The 19,645-nt window shown below is 30.9% G+C and overlaps 1 protein-coding gene across 1 annotated transcript; it reads left to right on the forward strand.

The window, feature by feature from the left end:
- The first annotated feature begins 16,207 nt into the window (after positions 1 to 16,207).
- Positions 16,208 to 18,306, forward strand: LOC107026813 (U-box domain-containing protein 3-like). The gene is made up of 2 exons (XM_015227902.2): positions 16,208 to 17,015; positions 17,100 to 18,306. The coding sequence occupies exons 1-2, from the start codon at positions 16,474 to 16,476 to the stop codon at positions 17,998 to 18,000; spliced, it is 1,443 nt and encodes a 480-aa protein (XP_015083388.1). The 5' UTR covers positions 16,208 to 16,473; the 3' UTR covers positions 18,001 to 18,306.
- The last annotated feature ends 1,339 nt before the right edge of the window (positions 18,307 to 19,645 follow it).

A 19,645-nucleotide genomic window follows, 5' to 3' on the forward strand; every position in this document is an offset into this window, starting at 1 on the left:
TATGTCTATTTGTGCTTGTGTCCAGCATGCTAGTGTGGGGATAGAACTGACTTATTTAATTATTTACGACCCTTTGCTTTCGCCTCTTCTAAGGATATTTCGTTTGCTTAAACTGCTTTTTCTAACTCATTGGAGCCTGAAGAGATTCACTTCTGTCCCCTGTAGGCTGCTTAAATACGTTTTTTTAGTTAATACAATATGTTTATAGTCCAGTTGGAAAATTTGGTGCATTGCAGATTCATGATCGGTTTGTTCTAACCGCCGTTGTTCCAAAAATAGTGTTACTTTCGCATATGCAGTTTTCTGTGGATTGATAAGCTTATTTGTTGTATGACCAGGCTTGAAGTTTAACACCGCTTCATCAAATGTGTTATTGTATCATCTTAAATGTCTGAATAGCTATTTTGTTTCTATGTGTCCCCTACTCAATAATTATGAAATGTATTTAAATATCAACTTTAGTTACATATTTGCTGCCTTACCAATTTTATCTAATATTACTTTAATTGTTGGCATTATTTAATAGCGTCCAATTTACATGGCATTTATTTGCTGTAGATTTTAAGTGTTGGAATAATGGCTCCAATGACCATTATTTCATTATCAGCGTGCCTTGGATTTAGTCCCATTTGAGTTTGTATCTCTTCGTCTAGGACCCTGTTATTTAAGTTCAACTTAGTTTATTTTTATCTAAGTGTAGTTTATTTTTATCTAAGTGTCTTTTTGCTATTTTTTTGGATACTAATCTTTACTCTCATTTATTATGCATGTGAAATCCGTTTGAGTTCATTATGAACTCTTACCCTTTCCCTTGCATTTCTAGAGAGCCGTAAAGGCTCAAATTCCTAGTTTTGAGTTAATCCCAAGCCGGCGTACAGGTCTTGAAGTAGGAAGGGAAGCCGACATGAAGCTGAAAAAACAAGAAATCGAGGCGTCCCAATATTTTTTTTTACTTATTTTGTATTTTGTTATCTTTGGGCTTAAGCCCTTGTCGTCTTTTTTTTTTCCCTATTTATTGCTTATTATTATATAACTAGTTTAGGACAGGTACAAAAACAAATGGGTTAAAGGCCCCCAAAAGGCCAAATGGATCCAAATATCGGTCCAGGCGGACAGAAACCAGATTTGGACCCAACTCTCCCTCTCTCTCTCTCTCTCTCTCTTTTTACTTTCCCGTATATTTAGTTTGTTGATTTATTGCCGGTAGTTTTAAGGTTAGAGCTTCGCAAATCCTTGCAAGGCGCCACTATGTTCTAATGATTTAAATTAAATCGATCAACTTTAAAAGACTTAAAAAAAGAAATGAATTAAATAAATTTCGCGAGTTAAATAGTATAGGCTAGTATTACACTTTTTACCAAATACTAAGTAGACTTTCAATACTAAGCGGACGTCTTAGGTTCTTTCAAAACCTTCCTTAGACGTTAATAGGAATCCCCGAACCCCCTTTAAAGTTTTCACTTGGTTTTCCATTTAAGTCTTTTGAAAACCAAGTTTTCTTGATTTTTCTTTAAAAATTAAATGACGACTCTAAAAAGTCCAAAACTTAATAAAAATATTTTTTCCTTTTCCGTTAAAAACACTACTAACCAAGTAGGTTGTAAGTTACCTCTGTGGGCATCAATTTAGTGATTATGCCATTATGCCAGCATGCCTTTATACCTTTGGCAGGGTATACTGGGTCATTTCGGTGAGGCATATACAGTCGGACTCCACATTTATCTCATGTGTTTTTATCATTGGTTCTTAGTAGCTCTCATAGTTCAGTTAGACTCTATTGCATTGACCAAATTTACAGTTCAGTCAATATTCAGTCTCAACATGTTATAAATTTGGTCATTGCGCCCAGTTAGCTCAACATTTAGTATATCATGTTCAAAATATTACATTTGCTTTTGTGCTTGTTCAGTTATGTATTATTTCAGCTTTACTCTATCTTCTCATGATGTAGGTTCAAGTACTCAGCATCTTATTCACGCTTATATCGATTCTTGATCTTCAATTCAGAAGAATCAGTGGTGAGACCTCATTCTCCGAGGACAATAGTCATGAGTTTCTTTTCAGTATTTTTATTCCTTAACTTTCAGATTTGCTAGACTTAGCTAGGCCTATCCCAGCATTTCTACTCCGTTAGAGATTATTTTCAAACATAGTTAGTTTCAATTTAGTATTGAATTAATATCTTCTTTGTGTTAAACTCATCAGTTTTCATATATCTCAGTTAGTATATGAGTATTCTCCATCTTTTCATTTTAATTATGATTTAGTTTCCGCATCAGTTTACTATCTTTAGTATGCTCATGATCATGCTAGCAACATTAACTTGAGATCACTTGTGGTCTTAGGTCCAGTGTACGCATCTCGGGGTAGCTTGGGCGTGACATGATCCCATCACTAAATGGACAAATCTGATTATCAAAAAATTGTGCACGTACTCATATTATCTGTGCTCACATTTTTACAAACATCAAGTTGCGAGATAACAATAGACACACATAGGACCATCTAGAAAAAATATCTATTAGAACCATGAAGTATCTAAATAATACACTAGGTGGATGAATAGGTCCACAAATATCTGTATTCATTCCTAGAAAGTAGGGGATTCAATCTCAACTTTCATTTATGATGGTCTCACAATTAGCTTGCCTTGCTAACAAGCAGTACAAGAAAATTCATAATTTAAAAGAATTTCAGATTCTTTAAAGAATGTCCATTTTAATTTTTGATAATTCGTCTAAACATTATAGACTAATGATTTTCCAAACAATCATGCCAAACTAAAAATGTTGGAACTAGTAAACTTCTTTGAATGTGACTCAATTGTACTAATTCTTGTCCAATACAAGCCAAAAGATAAATCATGAAACTTTTCTATAATACATGTCTTTGTTAGAGACATTCTGGGTGATACCACATCATTGATCAAAGGTCGCAGTCTTTCTCACGCCTAACATGCTGATTTACACCTCATTTCCTTTAGAGAATGGATCTATATTTTTAGCATTTATCAAAAGTGATAAACATATTTTTAATAAAAAAAGATCTCATTCTTCATGAATGGAACACAATCATATGAGTGTATCATCTTATGATAGTTTTAGTACCTCATTCTATATTCATGTGCATTATTTAATAACTTGTCTTCTTTCAAACATTTACTACCACATTCACTTTAAGTAATGGATCAAATTGAGTAAATTTCATGACTTCTCATAAAAAACACATTAGTTTTTCTTTAGTTATCATTATATCATCAATATGGTGCATTAAGACTCAAATCCAATTTCTTATTCATATAAAAGTGTCTTAGACCATAAATCGATGGGTCTTGAAACCAATATATTTTCATCATGGTGCATCAAGACTTTAACCCAATGTCTTACTCTCTTGGTGCGATTGGATGTAAATTCATCGTCTTACCCTTTTGATGTGATTGGACATAGATACATCGTCTTACCCAACAATCAATGACATATTATGTCAAAATACATCAAGATTCACCATCGAACCTTTTAAAATATCACCACTTTCAATTGCCAACAAATTTTGTTACAACATATCATATATAAAATACATATAATCAACATTACAATCATAAATGTAGTCAAATAAAACATGTACCTTTTATGATCGAATTCACATGTACTGGTCATATCTATTTTTTGCCAATAATTTGCCACATTCTTTTGATGTTTTCACGTCATATTGGAGTTGGAGCTAAAATTTTATTCTCGTATTTCTTAATATAACGAAGCACTCCATAATTATTAATGGGTAGACCAGTCGTGCTGATAACATGTTATGAAACTATATAAACAAAAAGAAGAGTAAAGTAGAGATAAGAGAAAAGATTTCTTACTCATTTTGAAGTATATTCAGGATTCATGAATCTTATTTACAATGAAGGAAAACCCCTTTATTTATAAAGGAAACCTAACATGGTCCCCAAGTGGGATTCCTAACCATATCCTAAAAGGACTCCACACAATTAAACATTTACTATAATACAAATATGTTTATAAGAATAATAATATTTTTGACGTATTTTAGAAGTGAAAATTTCATATAACAGACATTATATTAATATTTTCAAGTTGTATCAACAGATTTTGATTTTCAAGTTATAACATTAAATATTTCAAGTTCTAAAAATTTATTTTAAAAATTTATTTTTAATAATTGAAAACATTTATTTTTAAAAAATAAAAATATAAAAAAGAAAAATAGAAAAAAGAAACATTTTTGAAGGTAAAAAGGTAAAAACAGAAATAGTGGTGTTAATTTAATTTGAATTGAGTATAAATAATTAATAATTAACACAAATTAAGGGATACAAACTAATTAAGAATATTTAATATCCTTAATTCACTTAAATTAGTTAAAATTAATTAAAAATAAGATTTTATCCTTTTTGTCTTCAATGTTTCTTTCTCTTCAATTTTCTGTCAAATATTTTCTCAATGTCAAGTAATTGAAGTTTTTTTCTTTGAAAACAATTAATTTTGTTGTGATGGACAACTAGTATCATTATTAATTAAACATGGTGGAAGATGAGATCCTTCAAGTTAGTATTTATTGTTGTTATTGTTTGTATTTGAATTACAACGAAATGAAAAAAAACGATGAAAAATCATCACTATCTAAGGTGATGTGATTTTTTTGTTAATTGTTGTGAAATGATAATATTAGTGTTTTGGTTTTTTTTATACTGTTGTAAAATATGAAAAACTTGAGTATAAATTGATAAAATATAAATAGTTTTATCGTTATAGATTGAGTATGTATATTAAAAATATAATATTAAATATTTTTTTCTTTTCTTCTAAATCTACAAATTAAATATATAATTTTGGAAGAATTTGATATGGAAAGAAATTTGTTTGACAGTGTGTTCAGTAATTTGTAAAAAAAGTTATTTAGAATTTTGGCGAATTGTATGAAAAATATTTTAAGTTGGTATCAAAATTTGAAATTTAATTGTTTATATGAGTTTTGTCATTTGTGTGATAAGAATGAACTATTTTGTATGAGAAATATATAAATCTGATATGAATGCTGGTCATTTGTATGAAATGTATATTAAGTGGGTATGAAGGTGGAATTTTTTTATGTAATCTGTTTTGTAGTGTACTTTTTGAATGATATTTGTATGAAAAAATAATGACGAGTGTGTATAATTTTGTTATTATTATAATGATTTTTATGGATGAAATTTGTATCCAACACATATTTTTTTACTTTTATTTTATTTAAAACTGACTATGATTTCGTAATGAGACAGGGAAATACGTTGATTTTCAGATTGAAGTAATTATCATAGTGTCATGATCTTGTTATGAATAATTGATGAATTTTGACATGAAAAGACTTTTATGATAAAATTACCTTGCACAAAAAAAATTATAAATTATTTTGATTCATTCTGTCTTTTAAGCTAACGAATTATAATTTCAGAACATTTATTATGGAATTGTAAAATTCATTTTTATGTATTCATTGTTTTTCAAATATATAGTGAACAATTTATTAAGTAATGCTAGTATGCATTGTATCCGTTTGGTAAGCAATTCAAGTAACACAAATACTAATTATTGTAATGATCAATTGATGTTCTTTTAGTATCTACTTGTGTCCTACTTGAAAAAAAATATAAAAATAAGATATAATTGAGGTGAATACAATATAATATGGTCATTATTTTACATTGTGAGCTTCATTCATCCCAAATTTATACAAGGTAGATACCAATTTCATATATATTTTTATTTTCATCTTAAATTCTTAAGTTAAAATATCAAATGTATACAAATTAGGTACCAATTTGATGTCATCCTTGTTTTTCAATTTGGTCATCAAGTAGATACAATGTAAGCCAAAAAACCAACATCACTTAATCAATTGCTCATTATTTTTCAGATATATGGTGAACAATTGATTAAGTAATGCTGCTATGTAATTGGTATTCATTTGATATGCAATTAAGTTACATACATACTAGTTAGTATAATTTTCAATTGGTATTCTTTTGGTATCCACCTGGTGTTCGACATGAAAAAATATATATAAAACAATATGTAATTTTAATTGATATCCATTTGATTTCGAACTATAATCCAACAAAATAGAAACAACAAACGTATTTAAGATTTCAAACCAAGTTATGCACACTAAAACTAGTTAATGATCTATCCAATTGGTATGCATTTTGTATGCAACTGGTGTCCCGATGGAAAATTATACGAAACAAAACATAAAACTAGTTATGTCTTATTCATTTGATATCCATTTGACAAATTTAAGTGTAACAACCTATACAATTGTGGTGTACTATATTTATGAGGTGTTTTCAAAACTAAAGTCTAATAAATGTCTAACTAATGCTATTATCGAAATTGTATAAACTTGGTATCTAACTTGAAAACTTTTGACAAATCAAAAATAAAATTGTATGAAGTTGAAAACAAATTACTAAAAGAAATAAATTTGACAATATAAAACAATGCATTTTGTATTGTTGCAAAAAACTGTAGCAAGAACAAATATATATCAACAAAAAAAATGTAAATAATGCATTTTCTCGCTTACAAAATCAGATAAAAATTAAAATAACATATCGACATTTGTTGATTTTTTTCATTTTTCCCATTTTTTTCTCGCTTATAAAATATGAGTATGAATCAGAAGAGGGTTCCACCATTTTCACTTTCCTCTTTAATCCCTTTTGTTTACGAGGGCTTCCAATTTTCTTTGCTTCACTTTTCTTCTCCTTTTATGTAATTGAATTCTTGTTAGACTTTCTCCACATTCTTCGTGTGTAAATCTCCACCCAACATTCAATCATATACATGTGAAGAGTTCTGCTGATTTTTTTTTGAATGAAGAATATGAATGGTGAGAGAGAGAGAGAAAAAATTGCTCTATGTAGTAGGGGTGTGGGTAAAAGAGAAAGATGTGAAACTGGAAAAAAATTTCTAAAATTGTGTAAGAGATAATGACAATTGATTCTCTAATATTAATGTTATACCTAAAATGGTGTAAGAGATAATGATAATTGATTCTCTAATATTAATGTTATTTCTCTTAATTATTAATTATAATATAATAATAAAGATAATAACTAATTAATAAAATAAATTAAATTATAGTATAGATTAAAATTAATTTGTTAATACTCGTAATTAAATTGTTATAAGTAATAATATAAAAAAAAAGTACATCTAAAGATTGTAATATTAAGCATTAAATATATATGTGGAGTGAATTTTCCATTTTAGAATCATAAATACGAAGGGGTGACTTGATTTAAGTTTAGAGTGTAGTTTAGAGATTATTTTGGCAATGTTGTAAAAATAAATGGATGACATGTGACCATCCTTTAAAGAGTCATCATTTGCTTTATTAATATGATGACATGTGGGATCATCCATGTTTGAGGTGTAACGACTTGATCAAATGGATAGTTTATCAATGGCCAAATATTTAATTTATGTTCTCCTATTAGCTATAAATAGTCATTGTGTTCTTAACAAAGATAGTAGAAAAATTTGGCATACATTATTGTACTCTCTCTTTATTTGTTCATATTTTAGTTTATTATTATTAATTTGTTAGCTACTTATTTTATACACGTTATCAGCACGAGACTCTACCAAGTTGAACTACTTTAAATAGATAAACAGGGTAAGAATTTTGTTTTTTCTGAAAAAATTATCTAATATTTCTAAACTTGAATTTTTTGCCTTGAATATATCCAATAAAGGATATTCCTCCTGGATACTAGATGCTGAAATCCACTTGGATACAGTGGGTTTGGTAGAAATAATCAATGATAATAATCAAGCATCCAGTCAAGAACATGCAAAAGCTATGATATTTCTCAGTCACCTTATTGACGAAGGATTGTAAATGCAATATCTCACTATAAAAGACCCTCTTATACTGTGGAAAATTTAAAAGATAGATATGACCACTTGAAGTTGGTCATTCTACCACAGGCGCGTCAAGATTGGTTTAATATGAGATTATTTGACTTTAAAAGTATCGCAGATAAATTTATGCAGAGAAGAGGTCACTGAACATGATAAGCTTGAGAAAACATACTCCACATTTTCTGCCTCGAGTATGAACCTGCAGCAACAATATCGATGAATGATTTTAAAAAATACTCTGAATTACTTTCACATCTCATTATTGTTAAACGACATAACTCTGTTGGTTCTTTACCACTCCCATAAGTGAATCAGACAAATTATCACCAACGAGAAAGAGGCCGTGGTTCCTATCGTGGTCGTGGCTCCGGTCATGATCGTGATCGTGGTCGTAAAATAAATTATAAGCATGATGATCGTCTTGGACCTAAAAATAACCAAAATTATAAAAGGAAGGGTGAAAGACAAGAAGTGATACAAAAGAAAAATTCAGAAAGTGTATGTCATAGATGTGGAGGAATGGGGAACTGATTGCGTACTTGCTGATCATCTAAGCGTCTGGTTCAACTCTATCAAATATCCTTGAAAAAGGGAGATAATAATACAGAAGCAAACTTTATCTCAGAAGATGATATTGAGCCCATGCATAAGATGAATAATAATGCAGAAGAAAATGTTGAGCCTATGCATTTGGATTTAGATGATTTCTTTGTATTCCCTGAAAGAAAAATGATCAGTGACGATTCCGCAATAATCTAGATAATTTTTATTTTCTGTTTATTTGTATTAGTTGGTATGTTTTTTTTTCTCATCCTTGTAAATATAATAACTATGTTTAATAGAAATATTTAATTACTTTGTTTATATGTGTTTTTGAAGAGAATATGGATATGCCCCAAACTTCGTTTGAATCAATGATCAATCATAAAGATATATGTGTAGTTGATAGTGGAACAACACACACCATATTCAAAGATGAGAAATACTTCTCTTACTTGCTTAGAAGAAAAAGAAATGTTATTACAACTTCTGGTAATTTGAACTTAACAGAAGGCTCTGGAAGAGCTACTATATTCTTGCCTAAGGGGATGAACTTGTTATAGAAGATGCATTGTTCTCTTCTAAATCCCCAATAAATTTGTTAAGTTTTAAAGATATTCGTAGAAATGGATATCATATTGAGACAATAAATTAAATGAATGTTGAATACCTTGGCATTACCAAGATTGTCTCAAACCAGAAATATGCGTTTGAGAAATTATCAACTTTATCTTCTGGCTTATATTATTCAAAAATAAGTACAGTTGAAGCACATCCTATTGTAAATCAGAAGTTTACTGACTTAAAAACTTTTGTGCTTTGGCATGACCGAATGGGTTATCCCGGATCAATAATGATGAGACGAATTATTGAAAACTCAAATGGACATCCATTAAAGATCCTGAAGATTCTTACCTGTGATGAATTTTCATGTGCTGCTTGTTATCAAGGCAAATTATTTACTAAGCCATCACCAATGAAGGTTAACATTAAATCCCCTCAATTTTTCTAATGATTACATGGGGATATCTGTGGACTTATTCACCCATCTATAGGTTGTTTAGATATTTAATGGTCCTAATAGATGCATCTTCAAGATGGTCTCATGTTTGCCTCTTATTATCTCGCAATCTGGCGTTTGCAAAATTAATGGCACAAATAATACGATGAAGAACACAATTTTTAGATTATTCCGTTAAGGCAATTCACCTTGATAATGCTGGAGAATTCACATCCCAAGCTTTTAATGATTATTGCTTATCAATAGGATAAAAGTTGAACATCATGTAACTCATGTTCATACTCAAAATGGCCTTGCTGAGTAATGTATTAATCGCTTACAATTGATAGCAAGACCTCTACTTATGAAAAAAAGTAAGTTACCCACTATTGTTTGGGGGCATGTTATCTTACACGCAACATCACTTGTTCGTCTTAGATCGACTAATTATAATAAATATTCTCCGTTACAATTAGTATTTGGTCATGAACCAAATATTGCTTATCTACGAATTTTTGAATGTGCTGTATATGTGTCAGTAGCACCACTGAAGCGCACTAAGATAGACCTCTAAAGAAGGTTAGGCATATATGTTGGGTTTGATTCACCCTCCATAATTCTCTATCTTGATCCATTGACACGAGATTTATTTACCGCAAGATTTGCAGATTATCGATTCGAGAAACAAAATTTTTGCAATTAGGGGGAGAGAAAAAGAAACTTAAAAGTGAAATTGCATGGAAAGCTTCATCATTATGTCATTTTGATCCATGTTCCCCCATGTGTGAACAGGAGGTTCAGAAGATCATCCATTTGCAAAACATAACAAATCAAATGCCAGACACATTTACTGATTTGAAAAGGATAACAAAATCACATACTCCTGCAGTAAATGTGCCCATCCGAATTGATGTCCCAAAAACCTATTTAAGTGTCATGACTTTTGAATCACATGCTTGAAGCGTGGCAGACCATTGGGTTCAAAGGATAAAAACCTTAGAAAAGAATTACGAAAAATGATACTACAATAGAATCTCACGAAGAGATTCAAGATCTGATTAGTCCTGATATTCCTGGAGAAATTAGTGAACCCGAGAATCAAGTAAATGAAGAACTTTCAATAAGTTCTACGGGTGATGAGGTAAGTTTAGATCGATCTAAAATCATAGTTGATAATGTTTTCGTATATAATATTGCACTTAACATTATGCAAGACAGTGATCATCTTGAATTCTTATCTGTCGAAGAATGTCGACGAAGATGTGATTGGTCAAAATGGCAAGAGACAATTCAATTAGAACTAGACTCACTTTCTAAACGTGAGGTTTTTGGACCTGTAGTCCAAACCCCAAATGGTGTAAAATCGATTGGCTATAAAGGAGTTTTTGTGCGAAAGTGAAATGAGAAAATTAAAACTGTAAGATACAAGGCACACCTTGTTGCGCAAGGATTCTCTCACGACCTGGTGTCGACTATGAAGAAACATATTCACCAGTCATAGATGCAATAACTTTTTGATATCTCATTAGTTTAGTTGTTCATGAAAATCTTGAAATACATTTAATGGATATGGTTACAACTTATCTTTACGGTTCACTTGATAATGAAATTTATATGAATGAGGGACTTAAAATGCTTGAAGAGTATAGTTCAAAATCTCGGGAAATATGTTCAATCAGATTAAAAGGTCATTATATGGCTTAAAACAATCAGGATATATATGATATAATCGTCTCAGTGAGTACTTGATAAAACAAGATTATATTAATGATGTCATTTGCCCTTACATTTTTATTAAGAAAATAATATTAGGGTTTGTTATTCTTGCAGTTTATGTTGATGACATTGATCTCATTGGAACTCTAGAAGAGGTCTAAAAGGAAATTGAATATCTAAAGAAAGAATTTGAGATGAAAGACCTTGGAAAGACAAAACTTTGTCTTGGTCTACGAATTGAACATTTAGCGGACGGAGTCTTCATCCATCAATCTGCCTATTCTGAAAGAATCTTGAAATTATTTTACATGGACAAAGCACATCCATTAAGTACTCCAATGATTGTACAATCACTTGAAGTGAGTAAAGATCCATTCCGACCTCAAGAAGAAAATGAGGAACTTTTTGGTCCTGAAGTACCTTATCTTAGTGCGATTGGCGCACTTATGTATCTTGCTAATTTTACAAGACCTGACATAGCATTTCTGTTAATTATTAGCAAGATTTAGTTCTTCTCCTACACAACGACATTGAAATGGAGTTAAACATATATTGCGATATCTAAAAGGGACTAATGATATGTGTCTTTTTTATACTAACAAAGATAGTGCAGATCTTGTTGGTCATGCAGATGCAGGTTATTTATTTGATTCACATAAAGCTCGATCTCAAACAGACTAACTGTTCACATATGGAGGTACTGTTATATCATGGCGATCTACGAAATAGTCCATACTCGCTACTTCTCAAACCATGTTGAGATAATAGTTATTCATGAATCAAGTAGAGAATGTGTATGGTTGAAATCAGTTATACATTTTGTCAAATAAAAATGTGGTTTGAAATGGGATGTCAAGGTACCCACAGTGCTCTTTAAAGACAATGTTGCATACATAGCTCAATTAAGAGAAGGTTTCATAAAAGGAGATAGAACGAAACATATTTCACCGAAATTATTCTTTACACATGATCTCTAGAAGAACGGTGATATTTGGTATACAACACATTAATTCAAGTGATAATCCAGCATATTTATTCATCAAATCTTTACCAGCCTTAGCTCAAAAGATTGGAATGCGAAGACTTAAGCATTTGAATCATGGTCTTTATCTGGGAGAGTAAAATACGTATTGCACTCTTTTTTTCTTAGCCTAGATTTTGTCCTACTGGATTTTCCTAGAAAGGTTTTTAATCAGGCAGCAAATAAAACGTATTGTGAATGTCTATGCATATTTGTTTTGAACTTTTCATTTACATAGACATTCAAGGAGAGTGTTGTAAAACCAAATGGATGCCGTGTGGTCATCCTTTAAAGAGTCATCATTTGCTTTAGGCTTAAGTTATCTGCGACCCCTTAAAGTTGTCCGCAAAATTCACTTAGACACCTTAACATGTCCATTTTTCTATTAGACACTCAAATCTTAAAAAATAAGTGCCTATCAAACATTTTTCTAAGACCTGATCAAAAGAAAAAGTGTGTGTAATGCACATGCAACTGATGTGGCAAAATAAAAAATCAAATGAAGACATGTGGCATTTTTATTTAAAATAGTTCTTTAAATGAATTTTGAAAATAAAAGAATATAAATAAAAAAAATAAGAATTTTAATTTTTTTAGAAAAAAGAAAAATTCATGTTACCACCCTCACACCCACCTGCATCCTCACCAGCTCAAATCTTTCCTTTTCTTCTCTCACTAAAATCACCTCTTGTCCACCATTGTTATTTTCCAAATGGAGATTTTAATATATACTAAGTATGAATTCATCTTCTTTTTTTATTTTATTTCTCTTGATGTTTTCTTTTTTGTTCCTATTTCAAAATTGATAGTATATTTTTTCTTATAAAAAAGAATATGTTCAGTGGCTTTTTGTTTTGATTTAAATTTACTTTCTGTTCTTGTTTCGCAATGAAAAAACTGTTTGTGTGGCCTCTATATTTTCCGGCAAAATAGAAATGGTGATCTCCATTTTTTCCAGAAAGAAAACTTAGATTATATTCTTTCATTTTTTATAACAAAAGAAATAAGGGCTCACATTTCTTATTAAATTTAAGCATAAGTTCAGAAGAAGTAAATCTATAAAAAAAAAATGTAAGATGGTAGATTTTATTGTTATGAATAATTGGTGGCAGCAGGTCTGCAATTTTCAAAGAGAAAGAAGAAAGAAGAAAGAAAAAGAAGAAAGTAGGATTGTTCTTTTTTTAAAAAAAAAAAATACTATGAGAAACAAAAAAAAAAACTAAAAAGGCACTGGTTAAATGATTCACTCGCCTAAAAAGGTGTAGGATACACTTTTTCTGCCACATGTGCACAACGTGTCTAAATGGTTCAAATTCAGAAGAGTCAAAGTGTTCAATAGGTACAAACCTCGGTTGAGGTGTTTAAGTGAATTATGCGGATAACTTTAGTCTATCGATGACTTAAGTCTTTGCTTTATTAATATGATGACATATGAGGTCATCCATGTTCGAGGTGTAATTACTTGGCAAAATAAATAGCTTCTCAATGGTCAAATGTTTAATTTATATTCTCCTATTGGCTATAAATAGCTATTGTATTCTTCACAAAGATAGTAAAAAAAAATTTGACATACATTATTATACTCTCTCTTTATCTATTCTTATTTTAGTTTACTAGTTTTTGGAAACCTCCCTTATTATTATTATTATTATTATTATTATTATTATTAAATTTCTACTCCCTCTGTTCATTTCCTTTTTTTTTCAGTCCCAAAAAGAATGTCACATTTTCCTTATATGGTAAGTATTTAAAAGTATAATTTTTTTTTTACCCTTGTTAGTCCCACTTAATTTTAAAGATAGAAAAGTACGTTTACTTTTTTTTTTGAAGGGTGATGTGATAACATTTCAACGTTTTCATTATTTCTTTTAACTCCGTGCCGGGTCAAATATTGACACATAAAATGGAACGGAGGAAGTATATACTAAAAAGTTGAGTAATAATAAAAAATATACTATGAAGAACATTAAATAGATGATATAGCTCGAACATTTTTTTTTATTCTTCATTTGTAGTTTCTCACTCTATTTTCTTCTCATGTTGAATATGAATTGTGCAATTTCCAATTCATATTCAACTTTTAATTTTGAATAGTAAGGGACGATTACTATTCAAATGCAGATCTAGTTTTTTTTTTAATCTTATTGTGCAATTTCCAATTCATATTCAACTTTTAATTTTGAATAGTAAGGGACGATTACTATTCAAATGCAGATCTAGGTTTTTTTTAATCTTACATTTATTGAATCACTAGTTCCGGAAACGTGCATTGCACGAATATTTTATACAAATTTTGTATTGTAAATGACATATTTTCTCCACTTCAAATTTATTGATATTTACTAAAAAATCATTGTTTTTATAATTGAAAGTTCATATATCATCCTATTAAAAAGATCACAAATTCTTAATTATAAAATTGACTAAAATTGTATAAATGGTTGATTCATGTACTAATATGATGATTTACTATTCAATATTTAGTTTATTAAATACTTTATAACATTTAAATTTAATGTAGGAATAGAATTATAATCTAACTTTTTCCTAACATATATACACACGATGATATAATATTATCATCTTAGTTTACTTAATTAATTGTTAATTATGCTTTCTTTTTCTTTTGTATGTGAATGGTTCATAAGAAGTTGGTATTATTTAGTATTATTAAAATTGTTGAAAGACTAAAAGATTGCAATTTATTCAATTCCTAAATTTTGTAACTCTTTATTTTTCTACTTTTTGGTAATTAAAATCCACGTTTCATAATGTTCTTTTTTTGGCATAGACAAGATAAAGATAAAGACTTATACTCAACAATTTTAAGATCCAATATGGATAAAACTACCACAGCTACATGAAATTAGATCCTTTATAATACTCTTCTCTCGAACTAATTAGAGAGTGTGATATAATAAATATAACTCATGAAGGTTATTTAAAAAAAATTCACAAATGAACTGAAGTCAACATATTTATTTTGATTGCTACTTCACGCGGGTAATGAAATATTATTATTAGATAAAAATAAAGAAATTAGCAAGTCATAACATTCTTGCAATTAACACAACTTCCACTTCTTTTTCAAATTAAAAACATCAAACATCTTAATAGAGTAATGCTGATCAAACGTAACTAACTAAATAAAAACAATAGGAAAAAAAAGAGCTATCAGCTTAAATCTTNATACATACATACATATATATATATATATATATATATATATATATATATATATATATATATATATATACATTCACGCTTTTCATTTATTCATGCCAATAACATTTTTAAGTGCATCTATCGGCCCTTGTATGGAACCCCTTAACTGACACATTAAAGATAAATAATGAAAAAGAAGAAGAGGACATGCGGTATTGAAACTCCAGAAGAGAACCTCAAGGAACTTACCATGCTTCACTGAAGTCACTATTTATAAAATTCTATAACTATAGTTTTGAAATTCCAAAAGAGAATCTCAATGAATTTATCATGTTTCACTGAAGTGACTATATATTAAATTCTATAACTATAGTTGAAAGTTGAAAAGGCCTTCCAAACATTGAATTAGCTTAGTAAGATGTAAAGTTATTTTAAAGTATTGAAAATGCTGAAATAAATGACAATTGCAAGTATAGTAATCCACCTCTTCGTATACCCAAATACTTAATTGATTGTTATTAAACTTTAAGTATGCAATGTATGTAAACATTATGGAGTAGTGTTGAATATGATGATTTTCTTCATTAATGATAGAATATTTAATTAATATTTTTATAATAATTTTATTTAGTGTTAGGTAAAATAGTAATTCAACTTTTCACTTTGGAGCTTCCCACTTATAATAATATATGATTATTATTATTAATTTGTTAGCTAACTATTTTATAACAGGCAAAAACTTGTTTATTTTTTGGTGATATTTTGGTCAAACTTTGGGAAATGACATTTTTAGGCGGTGTATATGTAGGCCTCTTTGTTTGCGGCATCATTATTATTACTTACTTTCGTCACTATCCCTGTCCCTCTTTCTCCCCCTTTCATTTCTTCTGATATATGTAATAATATAAATGCAAATAGTATTAATTAGTAGTCTACCCAGCTCAACAACACTCCACTCCTTCAGCATACCCAACTTCCAACACCATAACTAAGTGCTCAACAGCTCACTCTTCGAAGTTTGTGTAGTCGGAGAAAATAGATATACGCGCCTCCATCCTCTCTGTAATGCAGCATTGCCGACTGGCCGGATATTGAACATAATGGGCAAGTGTCATCGCGGCAACGATGTCGCATCCGTCGTCCTCGACCCTCCTGTTTCCACTACCGGACATGATCACTTCAAGCTCTGGTCTTCGTTTTCTCGCGCATCCTTCCGTCGCATGATCCTTGACGCCGTCCGATGTGGCGGCAGAAGTCATAAGCCTTCTTCCAAGTCTCAGCCACCCAAACCTGTTTGTCCTAGTGATGTAAGATCTGACTGTCAACACAAGAAACCTGCCGGATCCGACAGGTTGTCGGAGCTCTTGAGGCTCTCCGAGTCGTCTGAGAACGAGGAGGATGTACGGCATAAGGTGCAAATGTTGGAGGAGTTGAAGAGAGTAGTCAAGTGGTTACAGAGTAGCAATGTTTTGGAAGGAGCGAAGGAGGTCCGGCGACTAACCAAAGAGGTTTCCGACGCTAGAACCACCCTAGCTTTACTTGGAGCGATTCCACCACTCATGGCGCTGCTTGATTCACAAGATTCCATTTCTCAGATCGCTGCTCTCTATGCTCTGCTTAACCTTGCAATTGGCAATGATGCGTAAGTTTATTTATTTTTATTTAGTGTACAGATTTGCGTTACGTTATCGTAGATAATCATTTTTGCATTTTTATTTAACTGTAGAAATAAAGCAGCTATCGTTAAGGCAGGGGCTATTCATAAGATGCTCAAGCTAGTTAATGAATCCCCAAATCCAGATATTGCTGAAGCTGTAGTTGCTAATTTTCTTGGGTTGAGTGCTTTAGACTCCAATAAACCCATAATTGGTTCATCTGGAGCAATTCCATTCCTGGTGAAGAATTTGGACAACACAAACAGTTGTCAAGCTCGACAAGATTCTTTGAGAGCGCTTTACAACCTTAGCATCTCGCCTTTGAATGTTTTCCCCATACTTGAGAGTGATCTAATAGTGTATATCATGAACAAACTAGGAGATATGGATGTCAGCGAGAGATTTCTGTCCATTCTTTGCAATCTAGTATCAGTAGCAGAGGCCCGAAAGGCAATTAGTAGTGTACCAGATGCGTTCCCCTTGTTGGTTGATGTTGTGAGTTGGACAGATGCACCAGGTTGCCAAGAGAAAGCATCCTATATTTTGATGGTGATGGCTCACAAATCGTATGGAGATAGACAGGCAATGATTGAGGCTGGAGTTGCTTCAGCCCTGCTTGAATTGACCCTTCTAGGAAGCACATTGGCTCAAAAGCGGGCATCTAGAATCTTGGAATGCTTGAGGGTGGACAAAGGAAAGCAAGTTTCTGATAATTATGGTGGTATGAGCACCACGATATCTGCCCCACAAGATTGTACAACATATTGTTCGAGTGTTGAATTGAAAGATGGGATGGAGGATGATGATATGATGAGTGAAGAGAAAAAAGCAGTGAAACAATTAGTCCAGCAGAGCCTGCAGAATAACATGAAGAGGATAGTTAAAAGGGCTAACCTACCCCATGAATTTGTTCCTTCTGATCATTTGAAGACCTTCACGTCAAGCTCAACTTCTAAGAGCGTGCCATTTTGAGGTGACACTGAATATTTGGTAGCTTGAGATTTTCTATTTAAGGTATGGTATGGTTTGTCTCGTATGTCGGATAACTATAGTATAGTGTGTAAATTTTAATATTAGTTCCTTCTTTCGAGTTCATGGATATCTACTACTGTTAGAGAGAGTTTGTACTCGTTTAGATTTAGTTGATGTGGACCTTGCATCGCATGGTAATAAAAATAATGTTCATCTGGATGCCAAATATTCAGCTTATTGTCCTTGCACTCTGTGTGTGATGAGTTTGAAACAATTCATAAACTAAAGTAAAGAGATATTTTAGATGAGATCCTGCTTCAATAACAATTGGTTGGTTCTTATAAATGCTTTGCATAGGAATTGAATGTGATGTGTGTGCCCTGTACTGTACTGACAACTTCTGTAGGTGTTATTGATAACTTTAATGGAGCTGGAAATCTGAGATCTACCATCTCCAAATTTTGACCTCACAAACACTGTCGGTGTCAATCAATGAGTTACTCATGCTTCAATTACTTCTCTCCCACTGCTATTTCCTTGCTTCATTATCTCAAATCACTAGGGACCTTACAAACTACTCTTGAGCAACCAAGAAAAATAAAATATTAATTGTATTCATCTTTGTTGTTTGCTTGATTTTGGTGGGAAAAAAGAGTCATACATAGGTCTTGTACATCTCTTATTTAATTTACACAACCATGTCATATCTTACGTTAAAAATAACTAACAAATTATTCTTCTCCAAAATTAACATATAGTGGTCTCCCAAAAAGAAATGCCTACTCCTATCTTATACTACATGTGTCATAAAAAATATGAAGCATAACAAAGATAAAAATTATATTAGCGCTTTATAATTACTGTTTTGCTATTTCGGCTCCATAGTCAAATTGTGTTTGCTATGGAACATCAGAATTGTATAAATCGAGGATTCATCTGTACGTACGAAAATTGTGTTTGCATATGTAGATGTTCTCTGTGTTATGTTAGAGTGGCAGGCGAGATTGGGAGAGAGAGACGAGAAAGGCGAGTGGGAGAGGGCTGAGAGTGGAGAAAGGTGAACTATATACGTACATTAGTTAGATAATTGTATGTATGTAACTAATCTATATATGTATCAATGATTGTGTTTGTATGTTTGCATAAAATTTAAATTCATATACAATTGAATCAAAGTTAAAACATTTCTATTTGTATATTAGATCTCTCTTTATACAAACACAAATTATATATTGTATTTGTATAATTTGTGTTTTGTGTAAAGAGAGAGATAACTGGGTAGGGTAAGATTTGTGAGTTTGTATAATTACAAATGTAAAATGACGGAGAGATATGTATATACAATCACTCTCGCTTTAAACAAACACAAAACATAAATTATACATTTGTGTTTGTATTAAGTGAGAGAGACTCGAAAAGAGGAGAGTAACGGGTGTGATTCTAGAGAGATGGGATAGAGGGGAATGACAAAAAGTTTGGTGCGCATTGAAATAAATGAAACTGTAGCTATAACATTTATTTTGAATTTATAGTTTGCCATGACATACAATTTTCCATAAAATATAACTGACAGACACAAATGTTTTAGTAGGATCGAGATTAATTTTCAGAAAAAAAAATAATATTATTTTAAAATTAAAAAAAC

The sequence above is a fragment of the Solanum pennellii genome, chromosome 8 (assembly GCF_001406875.1).
Source record: "Solanum pennellii chromosome 8, SPENNV200".
Classification (NCBI taxonomy): domain Eukaryota; kingdom Viridiplantae; phylum Streptophyta; class Magnoliopsida; order Solanales; family Solanaceae; genus Solanum; species Solanum pennellii.

Bases quoted from the DNA above. Each gene is read 5' to 3' on its own strand.
- LOC107026813 (XM_015227902.2), top strand. From the start codon at position 16,474: ATGGGCAAGTGTCATCGCGGCAACGATGTCGCATCCGTCGTCCTCGAC. The intron at 17,016-17,099 runs GTAAGTTTATTT...ATTTAACTGTAG, and splicing joins CTTGCAATTGGCAATGATGC to AAATAAAGCAGCTATCGTTA.